At 42.0% G+C, this 22,068-nt stretch overlaps 1 protein-coding gene across 1 annotated transcript; it reads right to left on the bottom strand.

Annotated features, from left to right (window-relative positions):
* Window positions 1-1,805: 1,805 nt before the first annotated feature.
* LOC143538827 (uncharacterized) lies at window positions 1,806-4,269 on the bottom strand. The gene is made up of 5 exons (XM_077032291.1): window positions 3,502-4,269; window positions 3,356-3,413; window positions 3,151-3,234; window positions 2,899-3,034; window positions 1,806-2,464 (listed from the first exon to the last, which is right to left on the bottom strand). The coding sequence occupies exons 1-5, from the start codon at window positions 4,037-4,039 to the stop codon at window positions 2,174-2,176; spliced, it is 1,107 nt and encodes a 368-aa protein (XP_076888406.1). The 5' UTR covers window positions 4,040-4,269; the 3' UTR covers window positions 1,806-2,173.
* Between the last annotated feature and the right edge of the window lie 17,799 nt (window positions 4,270-22,068).

The following is a 22,068-nucleotide window of genomic DNA, read 5'->3' as shown; positions in this document are numbered from 1 at the left end:
GTTATTACGAAAAGAAGTTGGCCTCTATTTCAGCTTGATGTTAATAATGCTTTTTTTCATGGGGATTTAAATGAAGATGTCTATATGATGTCATTACCTGGAATGCAGCTTCCTGATAATCAGGTGCTTAAATTTCAAAAATCCTTATATGGTTTAAAACTGACTTCTCAACAATGGTATTGGAAATTGTCTACCACATTAAAGTCAAGAGAGTATATGGGTTCTCAGAATGATCATTCCTTGTCTTCAAACTCTATGGGATCCTCAGTGATTTATGTCGTCGTATATATCGATGACATTTTAGTTACTGGGAACAATTTGGAAGAGATCAATAATCTTAAGACTTTCTAGGATTTATCTTTCAAAATCAATGATCTGGGAAGTCTCAATTATTTTTTGGGTATGGAAGTTCTTTACACTACAAAAGATGTTATCATGTGTCAATGCAAGTTTGCTAAAGACATGCTTTCTGAATTTGATACTTCCAATCTTTCTGTCACCAACTCTCCGTTACCTCATCATTTACAACTTAAAGCTCATAAGGGACTTGTTCTTGATAATTCTTTACGATACATGACACTTGTTGGTAAACTTAATTACATTACTCACACAAGACCTGATATTGCTTTTGCTGTTCAATTTTTGAGTCAATTCATGCAATATCTAAGTATGTCTCATTGGAATGTAGCGCTTCACACTTTCTCATATGTCAATGAAACTTTATCTCAATGATTATTCCTTAACAATAGTCCTTCCTACTGTTTCTTTGAGCTCAGCTGAATCCGAGCACCGATCTCTTCAACGTGTGACTGTCGAACTTACATGGTTGACAAGACTTTTCTCAGAGTTCAATGTTCTTAGCATTACTCTTGTCACACTTAAATGTAATAGTCAGGTTACAATATTGATTGCTAAGAATACTGTCTTCATGAGCGGACTAAGCATATTGAAATAGATTGTCATTTTGTTCGCGAGTAGTCACAAGAGGGCATAGTGACTTTGGTGCATACGAAAATGAAAGATCAGCTTGCTGACATTTTTACAAAAAGCATACTAGGGCCTCATTTTCACTTGCTTTTATGCAAGTTAGGGTTTTCTCAACCTCCAACTTGAAAGGAGGGGGGGGGGGGGGGAGGGTAAGAGTATATACTTATACGCTGAAACATATACGCCGCATATGTTTCACACTCAAATGTGTATATGTTTCACACTCTCATATGTTAAACTTACACGTCGTATGACATGTACGCTTGTATATATTTATCTACATATATTGTTCTTTGTTTTTTGTTCTAGTGTAATTTTCATTCTATGATAATAAAATTTTCCTCCCTGTTTCATTTCTTCTTTTATTCATGTATTATTGTTTTCAACGATTACACGGTATAATAACGATGTAATCGTAAGCGACTGAATTCGTATCTACTCACCGTCTCAACGTTTAAGTTTTACCGACTTACCCTAGCGTAACGTGCTAGGTAAAGCGCTAGTTATAAACATTTAATTAAGTTACCACGTTTATTATTTTATAGCTTTTCTGTTATATGTGGGAGCTTTGTATAGTATTATACATATCCAGCATATATAAGCCGATATAAAAGTTTGGGGACCATGCTTTACTTACCCAGTGATATATGGTGCTATTTATTGCTGTAAAAAGCAAAGCAAAGTGAAAAAAGTCTGCTAAAGATACAAAAAGAGAAGAAGATTGAGCACATAAACCTCACTAGAAGATAAAAAGATGCTTAACTTATGTAGCCAGCATTTACAAATCATTAAAAAAGTGTTATGCAATGCCCACATGCATCCCGGCCTCCATCATTATCATCATCACTTTTAACATGATAGATGGGGTTATTCATTAATAATGACTACATCTATTCCCTACCTCATTCCCCAAGGTAAGGAAGAGAAGATGTATACAAACTAATACCACTCAAAAGAATGGCAGAGAAAGTGGTCACCCAAGCCATATCCACATGCCCCAGATTCCATTCTCTGTCCACTTACAGCCTGCCAATCGTCTTTACAGCTAACCAAACCAAACAAAGCAAACATAACATACATGCAAACCTCACTCAAAACTTAAAATTAAAAACTAACACATGTGTTGTTAGATATCTGATCATCAAGCATGTAGCTAACTAGGAGTTACTAACTAATTAGTTGAGAATTAGATGACGGTCGATGATGGCCTGGGATCACGGCGCACCAAGGCGGCACATATACTGTGGCGTGAGCAAGTGGTGAGGTGGTCATTTGTGAGCCCTGCAGCTTGCATGAATGAATGTATAGCCGTAGGGCCCACCTGCCGAAATCCTCTCCTCACCATATCTTTGCTTATGGCTTCGGACTTTGAAGTCTTCACGGGCATCTTTTGATTTACTTTGTAGTTCGGCACTATGGGCTTGTGGTTCACAAATCCCCATATGTACTTGTTGAACGACCCGAATTCGTTCTTGATCTATTCAACAATCAATTTAGCATCATTAGCATATCTAAATGTATGCAGCTATTTTTAATAACTAACTAGTACTTTGCTTATAAAAAATCACATGGTGAAAGTGAAGTGTGTTTGAACATATATGGGAGCAGTTGTAACTTAAACCTAGTAATCAATTATTTAGAAAAAGCTTTGCTCCCATGTTCCCAACAATTCATGCATATTTTTTATTGTATCTTATGTAAGGTATAATATTTATATGTTTTATTTTTTATTGTATCTCAGACATAAAAAGAATATAATATTTATATTTTTTTGGCAACTTGTTCATTCTAACTGAAAACTTTGATGTTGATTTGTATAGTTATTTTACTTTATATATATGACAAAATTTTCTTCAATCCTTTGTGTGTATATATATATATATAAACATAATTATTATACTAATGTCATACCTTAAGTATACACTTAGAGTTGTCAACAACGCCTCTGATAAAGCCAATATCAATTCCATAAGAACTACTACTTGTTGTTATCTTCATATCAGTAAACTCTGATACAGTTTCTGCTTCAAATCCTGAGAATGCTTCCCTGTAATAATAATAATAATAATAATAATAATAATAATAATAATAATAATAATAATAATAATAATAATAATAATAATAATAAAATATGAAAAATTATATCATTGATGGGAAACTTACCTAAATAGTTGCCTTTTATTTAAGACTGAAGTCCAATCTGATCCAACTTGAGCACCTGTTAACACCAACAATTCAAACAGCAACCTGCATACCATGACCAAATTCTTTTGATAATTCACAATCTTGGTATATACATACATATGTATGACATGTGTGTATATATATACTTACATACATATATAAAAAAGAGGAGAATAAAGCTTACTTATCAACATGTACAGGAACTCCCCATTCTTCATCATGGTATGCAACGTATATAGGGTCTGAAAATTCAAAAATTTGAAATATAATATAATATTTCAATGAATATATTGATAAATATTATATATGAATATTTGAATTATTAAATACCTGAATATGGAGTGATGAAGCTGCATCTTTTCTCTTCTGTTACATTACTATTAACCAAGCTGCTATCATTCTTAGCAGACTTAACTGATCTTCCATAGTGAGCAATTTTCGTTTTCCTATGAACCTGCATTACTGCCACCTGTTGCCTCCATGCAGCCGCTATACTCCCCGGAGCATTAACAATCGCCACCGATGAGTATTTCACCACCAATGAAGAAGGACTGGTGTTGCTATCATGAGTGGACATACTTTTCTTCAACTTATTTCCTGGAATAACAGTTTTTGCGGCGGTGCATTGGTCGTTGCCACCTTGCTTTCCAGCAGGCTGTTTTTGCTTAGGTGGTGGTGGAACTGGGAATTTGGTGATGGATTTTGCAAGGGGGAGGTTCTTTTTATGTGAAGATCTTGTGAGTCCGCGGTTGGAGGTGGCGGGTTGAAGCACTGGCCGGCCATTAATGTCCGAAACCATGATGGCTGACTGAGTAGCTTTAGCATTTGCATCAGTTGGTTGCACAAATTTTGATTTTGAAGAGCACATGATTGATATTGTAGTTTGGACGGAGAGATGGAACTAGTGTTTGCTTAAAAAGAAGTTAGAAAGGCATGTGAAACTGTCTCATTTATATTACTATTACTACTAGCTAGCATATGATCCTAAAGGGTGGGGACATGGTGTGTAATGTGGAATAAATGGTAACATGGGGGGATCAGATTTGGGTCTACCCACTATACCTTTTTCTTTGTTATTCTTATCTTCGTGCATGGATGAACCCCATAGGCCATGGTAAGGGTTTGCTTTATATAACATGTGTATTTCTTACCCTTACTTAATTACACTATATGCGTATATATGTGACATACAAAAAGCAACATATCAGGTACAACACCATAACGAACATTATGATGTCCAACAATCACGTAGTATAAACTTAATAACTATAAGGTAAAAGGGTATGGAGATTCATATTTTTTTTTATAGAAATTAGGGTTTTAATTGAAATTATAACATTTCAGTTAACAACGTCTTTTGGATTACATCGAAACAGAAGGCAAGCGAGCAACAAGTTCCGCCGCTACCCCTTTTTAAATCGCAAACCTAATCTTTTAAAAACTATATTTGCTGATCTTGGAGTCTTGATGTCTTGATTACTCGATCCCGCTCTTTGACCACCTAAGATCATACATATATTCTTGTCAAATGATAATTCAATACTTGGGTTAAATACTCTATACATATGGGTCATTTTGTCGTAACAACTCTTTAGTAATAAGCCCAAAATTTCATTGAAATATTTTATCAAATGCCTTATGTGCAAATAGAATTGTAGATATAATAAATAGTATAATTGTCTTCTAACCCAATCTCTAAATTATTTTCATCATAATTGAATGATATCCATGTATTTTATATGTTAGAAACAACCGTTATCCATACTCTAGCGCGTGCGTGCTGTGCTTTGCTTCATAAGAGAATGCTATGAATATTAGTAACGTTTGGATAACCATATAAAAGCTTTATACAGCATTCAATGTATACAAGTTCCGTACACCTATTGACACGTTGATAACACGAGACCTAACTTGCAATTCTATTATTAAAAAGGTAAAAAAACCAATCATGATTTTTGCAACATAATTTAAGAACTTGCAAATACAAAGCTTAAATTTTATTTAGATATAGTAAAATGATACAACACCAATTTTAACCATAAGTTCAACTTTTTTTTACACATAAGGCTGTGTCTTCGGACCAACCACCATATGCATTTACAATAGCTTCATAATATCATACAATAAAATATGTTTTTATACAATTTTTATAAATTTCTTTTTCACATTTTATTATTTTTAAAGATAAAGTTCGTTTTTATTCAAAAACTAACATATTTTTGAAATACTTTATGTGTGAAAAGCTATATATAAATATCAATAGAAGGTCTGGGTATCGAACACAATCGGCAAGTATACCGGTGGCACAACAGCACATTTTAGAAGGTCCGGGTATCGAACACAAAGACACGTGAGGGGCTCAGATCACTAACCCTAACCAAATCCTGCCCAATACTTAATTTCTTTATTTTAATTTATTTCATAACTGTAACATCCTATGCAAATCCCACATCGGCCGTGGACAGAAGAGATCCTTGGTTCATAAGAAAATGCCCCGTCTTTTAATTAATTACCAACGCGTTTTGGGCTTAATGCTAGTGGATGAGGGAAGAGCTCCGTGCTCAGGTGGAAGTAGTCATGAGTGACCTCCTGGGAAATTTCCACCTAGGAAACGTAAAAAAACAAATCCGTAAACTATTTGTGGGCAAAGCGAACAATATTGGTGGTGCGAAGGGTCAGATGTTACAATAACTAACTTAACTTACTTAACTTTACTTAACGGGAAAAGTTAACGAAGGTCAACGAACTCTTAGATATGATGATTGGGAACCACCTGGGTAAAGATCCTCGACGGCCATCAACGATGCTCGGGTGTTAAAAAATTCACGAAACCAGATTCTAAAGATGAACTACCTAGATAAAGGAGAGGGTAAATAGGTCCCCGTGGTCATTTTTACTAAATACCCTCAACTATGCCTAAACTACTTGTTAATACATGAATGACTCTTTAAATACCCTAATGAATTATTACTTGGTCATATCAAAGTCACAAACTTCTCTAAGGCTCGTAATCCTAATACACCTAGCGAATATGGGGTAATTCGATCATATGAATAATACAACTCAGTCTACAAGTTAACCTAATCAAAATCTAGACAACCGGTCGAGGTGTCGTAACAGGTAGCTAAATCAACTAGGCAAAAAGGACAAACCAACCGCTAATATTTTGGTCCAACTAATAGGGGATATAGCTACTAATATAAAAGACGTTAAAAAATTCAGGACCCACCATGCTCATAGGATCTTACGCGCAGTACACAAGCTGAACACGCAGGGAAAGCCTCCCAATGGTGAAGTACCCCGCCTGTTCCCGCAGTTGCGGATACAAGCCATCAGGGAAGGCTACCCGCAGACAGCAGGGCTACACGCACAAGACACTAGCTACTTCAGTAGTCACATGAAGGAATGAGCAAGGCGGGAACAATCCCGCCTAAATGAGCCAGTCTGATTCTGAAAGATCTTTTGTACCATACCTACCAAGGTATGGATAGGACAGACGATCTGACCAGAACAACCCATGAGCCAATCACAGGGTGACAGCTCATCGACAATAGGGCGAGGAGGAGCACCCTCTAGTACTGTTTGTCACTATTAGCCGCTGCCTACTTACCAACCCTTACTGAGGAGCATGCGCGGCCTACAGTTGGTGGAATAGTGTTACTGTTGTTCACCAACCAGCATGGCCTGCGTACAATCCACAGTAAGTAGGACGTGCATAATCTACAGTTGGTGGAATAGTGCAGCCGACTTTGTTACTGTTGGCCGTAACCTACCCACCAACCAGTATGGCCTGTGCATAGTCCACTGTTGGTTGAACAGGAATACTATTCAGCCGGCTGTACCTTCTAGGAAACCTACCTTCGGCTATAAATACTCCAATATCTTGGAATGGTAGGATCATCTGCTATCCAGTTATCTAGCAATCTCTTAATATACACTTATATTCAGAGCAACCTAGTCTGATTCTCACGCCGGAGGGTGGTCACAAGGAGGAACTCCCCCCTTCTCAGTGACGAGCTTACGGTGTTTGTTTTGCAGGTCTCCTGAAGAACAGCCTTCTCAGTTAGACCTCATCCGTGGGAAACATTACTTAACCCCCAGATTATCTATAATCTGTACCGGGTCACCTAGTGTTTCTTCATTGGCGCCATCCGTGTATAAAAGCTAGAACTACTTTAGTTTTTTCACAATTTCGGAAGAAATGGTTAACGTTACTCCGGTTCAAAGGCCAGTAACCGACCAAGAAACCCCGGTAACAACCCCAGCAACTGGGGGGAACACCGGCGGTTATACAATCCTTACGAACACTACCCCGACTACCCAAGCCGGGGCAAGTGGAGTAAATATTCCATTGGGGTTCTCCGATACCCAACTGGAAAAACGAACGAAGGTTCCTCGCCAAACACTAGATCAAGTGAAGGCATGGGCCGAAGCACGGCAAAGAGAATTCCAAGCCGAATTGGACGAACGCTTGCGTTCAGTTCAACAGGCTGACGAATTCGCCAGTACTCGCCAACACCTCAATATGAGCAGTGACTGCGAGTACTCAGACGACGAGTTGGAGTCCGACACCGACGCGAACCCTCGCCATAAGGCGAAAGGGAAGCGTAAGGAAACGGACGTCCAACCAAAAAGGAATTTTGGGGAAGCCTTTAAACCAATCGTGGAGAGAAACCCGCGTGACTTTTCCAAAACCTTTAGACCAACTGCTACAAATGCAGGGGAGTCAAAGTTCGCAAGGGACATTGCGGAAGCAATCGCCCCGAGAAGTGCCAAACAAATGTCCAACATTGGCACTTACGATGGTCTATCCGACCCAGACGACCATTTGAACAGGTTCATTGCGGGGGCTACCGTCAGCAACTGGACGGAACCCACGTGGTGCTACATGTTCCAGATGACTCTGGTCGGAGCGGCCAGGGCATGGTTCGATCATTTACCGATCCACCACATATATGACTGGGCGGACTTTCAGAACAAGTTCAGCCAGCATTTCAGCCAACAGAGGAAGTACACTGAAGAGCAGTGGACGATCCTTAACTGCGTGAGAGAGGAGGATGAATCTCTACTAGACTTCATCACTCGCTTCAACTCCAAAAAGCTTAGTCTCGGCAACATAAGTGAAGATCTGGTTCGCGCCGCCTTCATCCAAGGCGCCGAATACCCAGAACTTATCCGCACATTGACGGGTAAGGATGGCATGCCATCAACTTGGGATGCCATCATGACGGCGGCAAAGCGCTTTGCCGAGACGGAAAAGCAACTGGGAAGAGATCTTCCCCAGAGTACACACCTCTACACGCAGAGGACCAGAGAGAACAATGTCCGGATCGCCCGGCAGAACAAAAAGAGGAGGCTAGGTATTTGGCAGTCAAGGGTAAACTTTGACACCTCATCCAGCTCTCGCCCTCTTGTTGGCGGAAGGGACAACACACACCCTTCAAACCGAAAACACCGGTGGACGCCACTCACGAAGAGCGTCACGGAGATATTTGCCACGGAAAAATTGCCATGGCCTAAAGCCCCATTGATCCGGCAGAAACCTAATGCGGATCAAAGCAAATCCTGTGATTTCCACAGGACAAAGGGTCATGGTACTGAAGAGTGCACATCCTTGAAGGATATTATTGAGACATTTGTCAAGGACGGAAGGCTTGCACATCTTGTGGCATCGATCAGGAAGGGAGGAAGGAACGACAACCGGTACAGAGGTAACGGACGAAAGCCCGTCGATATCAGCATCAACATGGTTCATGGCAAGGTCAGAGGAAGGAAAAGACGGGTGGCAGAACCATGCGCGTGGAAAGAAGCTGAGGTGCGCTTCCCGCGAGTGCCAGGAGGCCCCAGCAAAGAAGGCCCCATCGTCATCAGAAGCCAGCTGGGGCACTACATCACTTCACGCACTCTTGCTGACAACGGCGCTTCGTCGACAGTGATGTACAGACAGTTCTTTGATAAGCTGGATGATGAAGACAAGGAACGCTTGGAAACGGTCTACGCTTCAATGGAAGGGTTTGACGGAAGTACAGAAACACCCCTGGGTATCCTATCTTTCCCCGTTACTCTTACTGATGGGAATCATTCACGCACAGAAGACGTGGATTTTGTCGTAATGAAAAAGCCACATCATACGTACGACATCCTATTCGGAAGAGACGGGATGGCAAGATTCAACGCCGTGGTATCTTCAGTCCATGGCATGATGGGATGGCCAACAGCTGAGGGTGTAGCAATGATCTCTGGCATTCCCCAGGATGCATTGCATCTGTTTCATCTAAACCCAAACCGAAAAAGGCTAAACCAACCATCACTGAACCAGAAAAATGGGCCTTCAATGGCAAATACCCCGACCAGGCCGTTACCATTGGACCAACAATCGTTGATCCCACCCGCACCTTACTCAAACGCTTACTGCAGAAAAACGCTGACATCTTTGCGTGGGCACCAGCTGACATGACTGGTGTACCCCGAAGTAAGGCGGAGCATAAGCTCAAATGCGACCCGGCTGTTACGCCAATCGTACAAAAGCGCAGAGTAATGGGGCCTGAACAAACTAACGCGTGTAGAACCCAAGTCAAGGAACTCCTTGACGCAGGCATCGTACGCGTTTGTAAATATCAAACATGGGTTGCAAATCCCGTAATGGTACCGAAGAATGACAAACAATGGCGCATGTGCATAGATTTCAAAGATTTGAACAAAGCATGCCCCAAAGATTGTTATCCGTTACCAGAAATTGATCTCAAAGTGGATTCGTTGGCACCATTCCGCCTTAAATGCTTCTTGGATGCGTATAAGGGGTACCACCAAATCCACATGGCCATTGATGACCAGGACAAAACCGCATTTCGGACGCCCGATGGTACATTTTGTTATAAAATGATGCCATTCGGACTTAAGAATGCAGGGTCCACATACCAACGACTAATGGACAAAGAGTTTCACGCCCAAATCGGGAGAAACTTGGAAGTCTATATGGATGATTTGGTCATCAAAAGCCTCGAGCCTGAGGCGATGTTGAAAGACATTGAAGAAACTTTCAACACGCTCCGAAAGATAAACATGAAGCTCAACCCGAGCAAGTGTTCATTTGGGATGGAAGAAGGGAAGTTCTTGGGAGTCATTGTTACTAAAGATGGCTTTAGAGCGAACCCTGAAAAGGTCGAAGCCATTGTTAAAATGGAATCACCTACCACCATCAAACAGGCTCAGACACTGAATGGACGACTAGTCGCACTTAATCGCTTCTTGGCAAACCATGCAGATAAGTCGTTTCCTTTCGTGTCAACATTGAGAAACTGCTTGAAGAAAACGCACTTCCGCTGGACACCAGAAGCGGAAGCAGCTTTTCAGGAGATTCGGTCACGCCTGATCGAACTCCCAACACTTACAGCACCACAAGCGGGAGAGGAGTTAATCCTATACCTTTCCGCAACAGATAGAGCAACCGGGGCAGTCCTGCTAGTAGAACGAAAGGGCATCCAGATGCCAATCTATTATGTTAGCCGTGTACTAACAGACGTAGAAACCCGGTACTCTACCCTCGAAAAATTAGTCTTAGCACTTATACATGCTTCACGCAGGTTAAGACGATATTTCCAGGGCCACCCAATCACCATTCTCACCAACTTCAAACTCTCAAACGTTCTAGGCAAACCCGAATTATCGGGACATCTAGCCAAATGGGCAATTGAATTGGGAGAATATGCAATTAAGTACAAGCCAAGACCAGCCATAAAAGGCCAGGTCCTGGCCGATTTTATTGCAGAAGTCCCCGCTTCGCGGGAGAAAGAGTGCCAGGAGGAGGCTCAACCCTCCCCAGCACAGGACGTCAATGATGTCTGGCGACTCTATACTGATGGAGCAGCCAGTAACGAGGGTTCAGGCGCAGGGTTAAAATTAACCAACCCAGCGGGCCAAGAATATACTTACGCTATTCGGCTGGACTTTCCAAGTACGAATAACGAAGCCGAATATGAAGCATTCTTGGCCGGTTTGAGAATTGCGCGTAAGATGGGAGTGAAAAACTTGGAAGCCCACGTGGATTCCATGCTGGTGGCCAATCGAATAAATGGAACATACACGGCTGTGAACGACACCATGGCCCTGTACCTCGCCCAGGCAAAAACCCTTATGCGTGATTTTAGTGATTGTAAAGTCATACATGTCAAGCGCAGCGAAAACAAATCTGCGGATGCGTTAAGCAAGCTTGCATCACTAGCCTTCACCCACCTGGGAAAGGACATCCGCATTGAACTCCTCGAAGCGCCATCAGTCCCGCACAAGGAAATTTGTGTCATCCAAACCAGTACAGAAACGTGGATGACACCAATAATAAATTACCTTGCAGCAGGAATACTACCAGAGTCAAAAACACAGGCAAGAAAACTACGCTGTAAAGCACTGAATTATCAACTCGTCAATGACATCCTTTACAGACGTAACTTTCTTGGCCCACTCTTGAGATGCGTGGACAACCAAGATGCCAACTACCTCCTAAGGGAAGTACACGAAGGCATCTGTGGGGTACACGCAGGTCCCCGCGCTGTTGTAGCCAAGCTAAACAACGCGGGATACTTTTGGCCGGGGATGCATACGGATGCACTGGCATACATCAGAAAATGCAGGTCTTGCCAGCTTTACGCACCTAACACGCATCGCCCGAAAAAGGAACTGGTTCCAGTCACTTCTTCGTGGCCATTTCAGAAGTGGGCCATCGATGTGACAGGCCCATTTCCTACAGCAGCAGGAAATGTTCAGTTCCTAGTGGTAGCCATCGACTACTTCACCAAGTGGATAGAAGCAAAACCTTTAGCCCAAACAACCGCAAAGCATATCAAAAAATTTATTTGGGAATTTATAATTTGTCGTTTTGGACTTCCACAGAATCTGGTGAGCGATAACGGCACCAACTTTGCTGACAAAAAGCTACAACAGTGGCTAAAAGAACTTCAAATCACCCACACCTTTACCTCAGTGGCACACCCGCAAGGAAATGGTGAGGTGGAAAGAGCAAATAAAAGCATCGTCGAAGGCATAAAGAAAAGACTCTTGAAACACAGATCCGGCTGGGTGGACGAGCTTCCGCACGTCCTTTGGGCAAACAGAACGTTGAAGAAGGCCAGTACGGGAGAAACCCCGTTCAGCCTCACTTATGGCACTGAAGCCATGGTCCCGGTCGAAATTGGTCTACCCTCACCAAGGGTCTTGAGTCAGCCAGAAGACAATGATGCGGAAAGACGGTTGGATCTTATGCTAACCGAGGAACGCAGAGACTTAGCCGCAGTGCGTGAAGAGAACTACAAACGACAAATGCAAAAGTACTACAACACGCGGGTAAAACTCTGCAACTTCAAGGAAGGAGACTACATACTGCGTAACAACGAGGCTTCGAACCAAGAACGCCCAGGAAAGTTGGCCCCAGTCTGGGAAGGGCCATACGTTATCAAACAAGTTCTGGGAAAGGGCGCATACCGGCTCGAAGGGCTCGATGGCACTCCCATCCCAAGAACATGGAATGGAGCTCAATTACGCAAATGTTATATGTAGATCAATTCCAAAACTTGTAAAGAAAAGGCCAAGAGCCACTTCTAATGGAAATGATTCTCCTTTCATAATGTGTTTACCTTTATCCTTATGAACTCCCCAATGGTGCCGGTGTTTACCGCATAAACGGGGAGAAGTAAGTCGTTGCGTGTGGAAGGCGGCAAAACCCGCATAAACACAAAAATAAGGGAAACCTACACGCAGGTATGATGTAAGTAAAGTTTAGCCATCTTTGTAAGTGCAAGTGACGGTCTTATCCGCACAATCACAAATAAGGAAGCAAAACTTCAAACTATCATCTACCACGTTCAAAGGTTATCCTAAAAAAAAAAAAAAAAAAAAAAAATACTTAGAAATAAGGATAAGGAAAACCTACACGCAGGTCAGGTATGGGTAAAGTTTAGCCATCCTACCAAGTGCAAGTGACGGTTCAACCCGCACAATCACAAAAGAGGAAGCAAAACTTTAACCCACTATCAACCACGTTCAAAGGTTAACTTATCCTAAATACTTAGAAATTTCGAGGAAAAATGAGGAAAACCTACACGCAGGTCAGATGAAGGTTAAAGTTTAGCCATCCGACCAAGTGCAAGTGACGGTTCTACCCGCACAATCACGAAGGAGGAAGCGAAACTTTAACCCATCATCAACCACGTTCAACAGGTTAACTTATTCTAAAAAACTTGGAAAATTGCTAACTTAAACTAAGTCATGAGCTTACAAAGCAAGGAATCCAAAGAAGGAAATAACAATCTTATCCGCAAAAAGATTTATATTTCAATGATATATTACAAGAATGGCCGGGTTACTACCCGCCTGAAAGAGTAAATCTATACAAGTCTATCTTAGCAATGGAAAGGGATCTTCAGGATCAAGCTTCAGGGCCGCTTCCACTTGGACCCGCTCCGTCAGAAGAACGGGGTGGTTCGAGGAACGCTTTGAGGACAGCTAACCCATCATCAGCAGCAGCTACTTCGTCCACCTTTTCCACCACTGGATGCGGGAAGGCGGCGTATTGGTTCAATGCTTGGTCATAAATGGCTTCGGTATCCACATCGAACAAAGGGAAGTTGGAAGGCGGGACGCCTTTCTCAACAAACCCTAGACCAAGCAGGAAGCCGGCCTTTTCCCCATCCTCATGAGAAGCGTTGAGGGCTGCGGTCATAGCATCATCGTAAGAGGTCTCTGAAAAGACCCGACGTGGAGGCCTTCTCCTTCCCTTTCCCGCCGGCAGCAGCTTTCTTCTTCCGCACCAGTAGAGGAGCATCTGAGGATTCCTCAGAAGAAGACAGGTCAAGAATTCCAACAGCGGGTACAGCATTAAGGGGTTGAGGAAAGAATATCGCCTTACCTGGCCGCCGGTGGCTCAGGATCTCGTGGCCCAGCGGATAGACCTCCACAAACCGATCCGCTGTTTGCTCCAGGATGGGCAACTCGCCCTCGTCCAAAGCACGAGTACCCATCCGCGCGGGACCGTCCGCTTCCCGCGGAAACAGAAGCGACTCCAAATCATTTCCCTCTGAAAGAAAAGAAACAGTTAGAAGACAAACTTGTATCAAAAAAGAAAAACAAGACATACCATAGGGAATAGAGTTCAAACCGTATTCGAGGAGGATGGGAACCAGAGACGCATCTTTCCACACCCGGCTCATCCCTAACATGACCATCCCGGACTCCGCAAACCGGTAAACCGGAGATTGGATCCGGGATATCTTCGAAAACCATTCCGCCTCCTGGTAGTTGGGGGCGTGAAGGCTCGGTATCGCTTGGCCATTTTTAAACTTCATGGCAAGGGGGATGGCGCGGGCAGAAATGTAGAAGAATTCCTGCTTCCACGCGCGAAGACTGCGCTCGGTGTCGCAAATCTTCAGACCCTTAATACGGGTCGACAGGGTGTACCACCCTTGGATGCACCTCCAGGTATAGAAGGTCATCAGGCGGTCCACATGGGGCTCGATGCCCAAAATCCGGCACACCCACTCAAAATGGCGAATCTTGGCGATCGCCATGGGGTGCAGCTCGGTCAAATGGACACCGTGCCTCTCAAGGACACGGTTAACAAATTTTGTCAATGGGAATCTAAGATTCCCATAGACAAAAAATGCAGCATAAACCCCGATCTTGCCACTGGGGGCATCGTACACGGTCTGGTGGGATTCAGGAAACTCAGGCTCGAGATGATCGAGCATGAACTTCCTGACAACATACCGGTACTGATCGCTGGGCAGAGCACACTGGCACTCACCAGCAGTACCCCTGTCGTCAGCTATAGCTTCAGCATCGCGAGAGGACATTTTTGCAGAAAGAAGAGTGATTTCGGGAAAATGCTTGCCTGAGAAAGGGGAGTATTTGCCGGAAATCACTAAGAAGAAGAAGAAGAGTGAAAAGTGTGAATTGCAAATAACCCTCTCCCCCTTTATATAGTAATCGCAATTAATGCGGTGAATTTAATGCGGAGGAGAGAGAAATCAAATGTGCAATGAAACTATGACACGTGGCAAAAAACAAGCTGGCAACAGCTGTTGAAAGGACGTGTGCCAGTAATTTCGCGGCCACGCGCCTGAAAAAGCGACTGGAATGACCATGTTCTGTCACGTCACCATAACTTCCTGCACGTCCTGACACAGTCAGAAGAAACCGTCACACGACGTTTCAAATGTTTGGACTGTTCTTATCCTCACCAACCTTTCGAATTTCAAAATTCAAAATTCAAAAAGATTCAAAAGTAAGCGGGAAAATACCCCTTACCTTGGCAACCAAGTAACCATAAGACGGATGCGGGTACAGTGTTAAGGCAAAACCTTCCACATACCTAGCACCCGCAGGGAATTAAAGCCAAGAATACCCCGGCAACAAAGTAACTATAAGACGGGTGCGGATACAGTGTTAAGGCAAAACCCTTCACGTACCTAGCACCCGCAGGGAATTGACGCCAGGAGTACCTTGAAAGTAAAGTAACCGTAAGACGAGCGCAGGTACAGTGTTAAGGCAAAACCCTTCACATACCTAGCGCTCGGCAGGGAATTGAAACCAGGAAGGATCTTCTGGGCAATGCTTGTGGAAACGGAAATAACATCCCCGCATAGCGGGAACGTCGAGAACTACATTGTTTGAGGCTCCAGGATGGAATTGGTGGTTTAAACATAATTGATCACTATGTTCAAAACCACTAAAACCTCAAGGAGAATCCACACAAGTGAGACTCAACGCTCCTGACTTGCGAGAAGGTTACATACCTACCCGCATCATACCCAAAGATCAAGCAAAAAAATCGGGAATTTTTGCAAGTGACATTAGGAAACCCGCGGGAAGAATCCCCACGGAGAACCTTAAAACTAGAAACCCTTTTCAAAACCCCTTGCTCAAAGTCCAAAAGTTCACCTCACTTTATTAAACATTCATGAGAAGAACATTGGACTGGGGGGACTTGAAGAGGTAGGTCCCAGCAGAGACCAGTTGGTCCCGCAAGACTCACCTTGAACAGGGACGTCTGCGCAAAGGCCATCTGCTCCCGCAGGACCCACCATGCTCATAGGATCTTACGCGCAGTACACAAGCTGAACACGCAGGGAAAGCCTCCCAATGGTGAAGTACCCCGCCTGTTCCCGCAGTTGCGGATACAAGCCATCAGGGAAGGCTACCCGCAGACAGCAGGGCTACACGCACAAGACACTAGCTACTTCAGTAGTCACATGAAGGAATGAGCAAGGCGGGAACAATCCCGCCTAAATGAGCCAGTCTGATTCTGAAAGATCTTTTGTACCATACCTACCAAGGTATGGATAGGACAGACGATCTGACCAGAACAACCCATGAGCCAATCACAGGGTGACAGCTCATCGACAACAGGGCGAGGAGGAGCACCCTCTAGTACTGTTTGTCACTATTAGCCGCTGCCTACTCACCAACCCTTACTGAGGAGCATGCGCGGCCTACAGTTGGTGGAATAGTGTTACTGTTGGCCGTAACCTATTCACTAACCAGCATGGCCTGCGTACAATCCACAGTAAGTAGGACGTGCATAATCTACAGTTGGTGGAATAGTGCAGCCGACTTTGTTACTGTTGGCCGTAACCTACCCACCAACCAGTATGGCCTGTGCATAGTCCACTGTTGGTTGAACAGGAATACTATTCAGCCGGCTGTACCTTCTAGGAAACCTACCTTCGGCTATAAATACTCCAATATCTTGGAATGGTAGGATCATCTGCTATCTAGTTATCTAGCAATCTCTTAATATACACTTATATTCAGAGCAACCTAGTCTGATTCTCACGCCGGAGGGTGGTCACAAGGAGGAACTCCCCCCTTCTCAGTGACGAGCTTACGGTGTTTGTTTTGCAGGTCTCCTGAAGAACAGCCTTCTCAGTTAGACCTCATCCGTGGGAAACATTACTTAACCCCCAGATTATCTATAATCTGTACCGGGTCACCTAGTGTTTCTTCAGACGTTGATCTCTAAAACCCTATGGTAACGTCTACCACAAACAACCGAAAACACAAAGCAATCTGTTAACGCATAATTAATAGCAAAGACAAACCCTATCCATGCAAGAACCAATCGCACAAGACTCAATCATATCAAAAACTATTTTCACAGCAACACAATATAGAATATGTTCATTAAAACCAAACTTGAAAATAGATAACCAATTACACGCGCGTTAAACACCCAACCAATCTTTAAAATATCATTAAATCACCCAATCTAGGTAATTCTAAGAAGTTTAGCAACTCATATCAAAGGGAATCATGCAAACAGAAGTAAATTAAAAGGTCTTTCATGCAATTCATAAGTCGATTACAATCTGATTTCAAACAATAAGCACAAAACCGACTTACACGACTCATTAAAATCTCCAATCTTCAACCCGAGTGTTCCCGAATGATTCCGAAGATTACTACTACTCCAAAATCACCTTAGATGTTGTGTGACGGTTGAGGGTTCGAATTAAGGCATCTAGGGTTGTAAAGACGACTAATACAATGGCTTAAAAAATTCAAGCGACATAGCATTCCCCAGAGTGTCGGGGGTGGGGGGATTTCTCTAAGTCCTCCGCTACGCACCAGGGTGCTGAAATCTAGCAAATTTTCTTTTCTTCATAAAGTATTCATTTTAACTCTGTTTTTCTCCTCGTTTTTTTCCTACGTCTTCGTATTTCAGCCCTCTATCATGTCACTTCCAATATCTCCATTTTTTTCTATTCTTATTCTTTAACTCTCATGCATTCTCCTGCGTGCTCATTTCTTCTATGATTTAGTGTCTTTTTCGTTCCTTTTGTGCACGGGTACCTAAGAAAATGAAAGTACGTAAATACATGTTATTTTAGATAAATAAATAATATAATTTAGCATGAAATCTGAACAAAATGAGTGTGAAAACAAATGTGTTTTGCAACACATCAATATTAAATTAAAAAAGACAATCAAGCTGGTTGGAGCGGATATTTAATAGAATGCTTGGGCAGCAGTGGGGAATCTTGGACGATTTAACATTCAAGGACGTTGATAATATCCATCCATTTAGCATCACTTTAGGATGGCATACAGAGGATTATGTCGGTTGTAAGAGATGTGAATCCGCCTGCCCAATAGATTTCTTGAGTATTTGAATTGGATTTGGCATCATGGGGGGCCATCCATTGAGGCTATCTAGGTCTACATAGAATAAAATCCCTTAAAGAATTTAATTTTATGAAATCAGATAAACCATAAATAATGTAAATAAAAGAAAATAAAAGTGTAGTTTTATAAACTACGACATAATTAGAAATTCTATACATTATAGTCATTTAAACTACTGATCAAAATTATTTTCGATATGAAAATGATCTTTGAGTTTAAGACTTTAGTTTTTCCATAATCATAAACCTTTTCTTAAAAGTTTTAGGGACTAAAATCATCAAAACTTGAAAGTTAATAACTTTTGTGTAAGTTTTTTTTTAACCATATGATTTATATTTTTATTAAACATAGAATATAAGGCAAACAATATCAAAAGTTAGATTTTTAAATGTTTCAAAATAAACCGAACGAAAGTTTTCTTTAAAGATACTAAACGCCGTTATAACCTTCTTTTAAGCCCACCAAAATAAAGTTCTCGTCTCACATTATATATTTGATCTATTAACGAGGTATGGCCGTATGGATGACTTATACGCACACATATCTAGGCCGAGGTATCGTCCATATTTTCACATTATAGAATTAGACTTTATTTTAAACATAAGGATTAGTCCAAAATTTAATTAGTCTTTACTTGAAGCATAGGACTTGGGTCGGAAACCTGATGCCAATCTTGTTCTCACTCGTTTACCAAGTGAGTTTCATGAAAAATTGTTGTAAAACATGATTAGTACATTATTGGTTTGTTTCCCATCACATAAAGCCCCCAACATAACCTCCCAACTTGTTGGTATATATAGTCGCTGGATTGTATGAGTACTATTACTATTTTAGTTAACCACTTTTACGGTTGGTCGTTCCAACCCTGACTATGCTTGTTATTGTAAATGCGTACCATCCATTTCTCTAAATTCGTGATAGAACGTATGGACACAGGCTGACGGGCGTAGCTTACATAGACAAGGCTTGGCTATGTGCTTATTTTACTACATCATCATTCGTTAATACAACGTTTGATCATCGATGTCATTAAAACATATGAACTCATCAACTTTTTTGTTGGCTATTTTTAATCGTACTTTTCGGGTTCTGGTTAACAAGCGTAGAGGGACTTTACGGTGAGGTGGGTAGTTATCATTAGAAGATTTAAATGGTGTTGTTTTTGTGTTAGCTTCGGTTATTTGTACCTTAATTATAATGTGACACCGATAAACAAATAATATAATTTGTAACGTCAAAAAGTTTTATGAAATGAATGAAATGTGCAAGTATGTAGTTTATTCTAATCAAACAATGTGTTGGGACATCTTATTTGTCACGACTCGTAATACCTCTTTAACGGGGCGTGACAATAGAGACATCTAACATTCTAACTATCATGATACTTAATTTGGTTGATACCAAGACTAGTCTTAGTTGAGTGTTTACTTGAGGGTAACAAGGGTAACTGATCAGCAATACTGATTTGTTTCACTGCTATTAGTTCTCGTATTACCTTTTTAATGGGGCGTGACAATAGAGACATCTAACATTCTAACTATCATGATACTTAATTTGGTTCATACCAAGACTAGTCTTAGTTGAGTCTTACTTGAGGGTAACATCGGTAATTAATCAACAATACTGATTAGTTTCACTGCTATTAGTTCTTATAATCCAATAGATTGAAGTATGGTTGAAGTCATGTAAGGCCAAAAAGTTGTGACTTGCGATATCAAATTAGGAAACCCATTATATATTTATGGTCAAGTTAATAATTTATGTCGGTGAGAAAACCGGACACGAAACAAGGGCTTTGGCATGGCCGTTTAGCTTCAACGGGAAAGGTTCTAGATTATGTGTGAGGCTATAAATAAGGACTTGTATTTCAATTTTAGTGTGTGTTTCTATGGTGTAAATCACCTACCCAAGGGGAGTTTACCTTGGGTGGGATCGGTTCTTAATATTATGAATCTTTTACCAATTACGGATCGTTTGCCCTTTATATTATCTTTACATTATGTGTCGATCGTTTGATTTACTGCATCCGTCTCGAATGTTTATCAAGTGCAAAATCCGTTCGCGCGTTAGATGCGGTCGTTTGGGACTTCCAAGTGGTATCAAAGCGGGCCGAATATTATGATTTGACTTTGCTCTTGATATTCGGGGTTCTATTTCCACGATTACCCAAACCGAGATGTTAAAGGCCCGTTGAAGTTTGAAAATAAAGCTTGAAGATCTTGAAAATAAAGTTGGAAATAAGCGTGATTGAAGCTTCTCCTTGTAGATCTGGACGTTTGGGATCTACAAGTGCCAGATCCGGGCGTTTCGGGAACCTACGCCGAAAATCCGGCGACCCTACGGTCCTTCCCGGCGACGATTCCGAGGTTGAAGATGTAAAAATCAAACTCCGATGTGCGTGAGCGTCGGTTATTTCTGATCTTGGCAACTGTTGGATAATGATGTGACCGAGGGGTTTTCCGGTAACTGCTAGCGGTAGTGGTGGTGGCTGCGTTTTTCCGGCCGACATGTAGAAGAAAAGAAGAAGACGGCGGCGGTGGTGGTTACAATGGTAGTAGGAGTGGCCGTGGCTGGGTGAAGGTGGTCAGGGCTGGAGTGATAGCGGTGGTGACCGGTGGCTGTGATGTTGATTGTTGGTGTTCGAAGATAACGATAGTGATGATTGAAGGGTGTTGTTGCTGAAATACGATTTCCCAGCGACGGATGGCCGGTGATAGCGGTGAACACAGTGGCTTCATATTAGGGCTGTTCAAATTCGGATATCCGGAGTTTCGGATATCCGAACATTTTGGATAGTGGATTTCACTATCCGAATCCGTATCCGAAATTTTGGATATCCGTTCGGATAGTGAGTCGGATTCGAAATTCTAAAAAATAAAAAACTAATATATTTATAACTTCATTGCTTCGGAAACTGAAAGTCCAATAAAATGTTTGTGTACAGCAATAGCAATATCTATATGTGTATTTGAGGCAAATTAGCACCACTCATACGTAAAGTACAAAACACAGCCGGCTAAACGTATGAAGAACTGCCGGAAACGAAACATCAACGGCCACGAATTACCGGAATCCACCAATCACTGTCGCGTCGTCTTCATTTCAGATTGTCGAACATTAAATCTTTGTTTCGTCTCCCTCTCACTAGATCTGCTGTGGTGGATGGTTCTGGGCTTGACGGGGATCGAAGGCGGTGTGCTGGTGGCTTGAGAAGCGTAGGAGGATGAGTGGAGGGCCGGAGGACTGACTGACGGTGGTTGTCTACACCAGTGTAAGGCCGGAGGAGAGTGGAGGCAATATAGGGTTTGAGTCTTGATTGGTGAAGACTGAATAGAAGAGGCAGATCTATGGTTTTCATTGTATTTGTTATATAAAATAAAATTAAAAAATATTAAAATTAAAATATCGGATAATTCGGATATCCGTACTATCCGAAAAATCTGAAAATTGGTATCCGAATCCGAATCCGAATTTTCGGATATCCGAAGATTCGAATAGTTTTAACCACCCCTACTTCATATTGCTATTTTCCACGAAGAAGGGTGATCATATGGTGGCAGCCACTAGCTGTGGTATTAAATGGTGATGATGTGTGTTTGATGATGATGTATCATGGATCATATGGATCATGATGTATGGATGGTAGATGATGGAACATGGTAACCAAGGGGAATGGCAGATTGCAGCTAGGATTCAGAATTTTCAATGTTGGTGTGGGCTTGAATG

Source organism: Bidens hawaiensis, unplaced genomic scaffold (genome assembly GCF_021521415.1).
Source record: "Bidens hawaiensis isolate Kalapana, Puna unplaced genomic scaffold, B.hawaiensis_p1.1 tig00011733_1, whole genome shotgun sequence".
In the NCBI taxonomy this organism is placed as follows: domain Eukaryota; kingdom Viridiplantae; phylum Streptophyta; class Magnoliopsida; order Asterales; family Asteraceae; genus Bidens; species Bidens hawaiensis.
Note: the sequence above shows the minus strand (reverse complement) of the source record. Positions and strands in the feature narration are given on the sequence as shown.

Bases quoted from the DNA above. Each gene is read 5' to 3' on its own strand.
- LOC143538827 (XM_077032291.1), bottom strand. From the start codon at position 4,039: ATGTGCTCTTCAAAATCAAAATTTGTGCAACCAACTGATGCAAATGCT. The intron at 3,035-3,150 runs GTAAGTTTCCCA...TTATTATTACAG, and splicing joins AATAAAAGGCAACTATTTAG to GGAAGCATTCTCAGGATTTG. The intron at 2,465-2,898 runs GTATGACATTAG...ATTGTTGAATAG, and splicing joins ACTCTAAGTGTATACTTAAG to ATCAAGAACGAATTCGGGTC.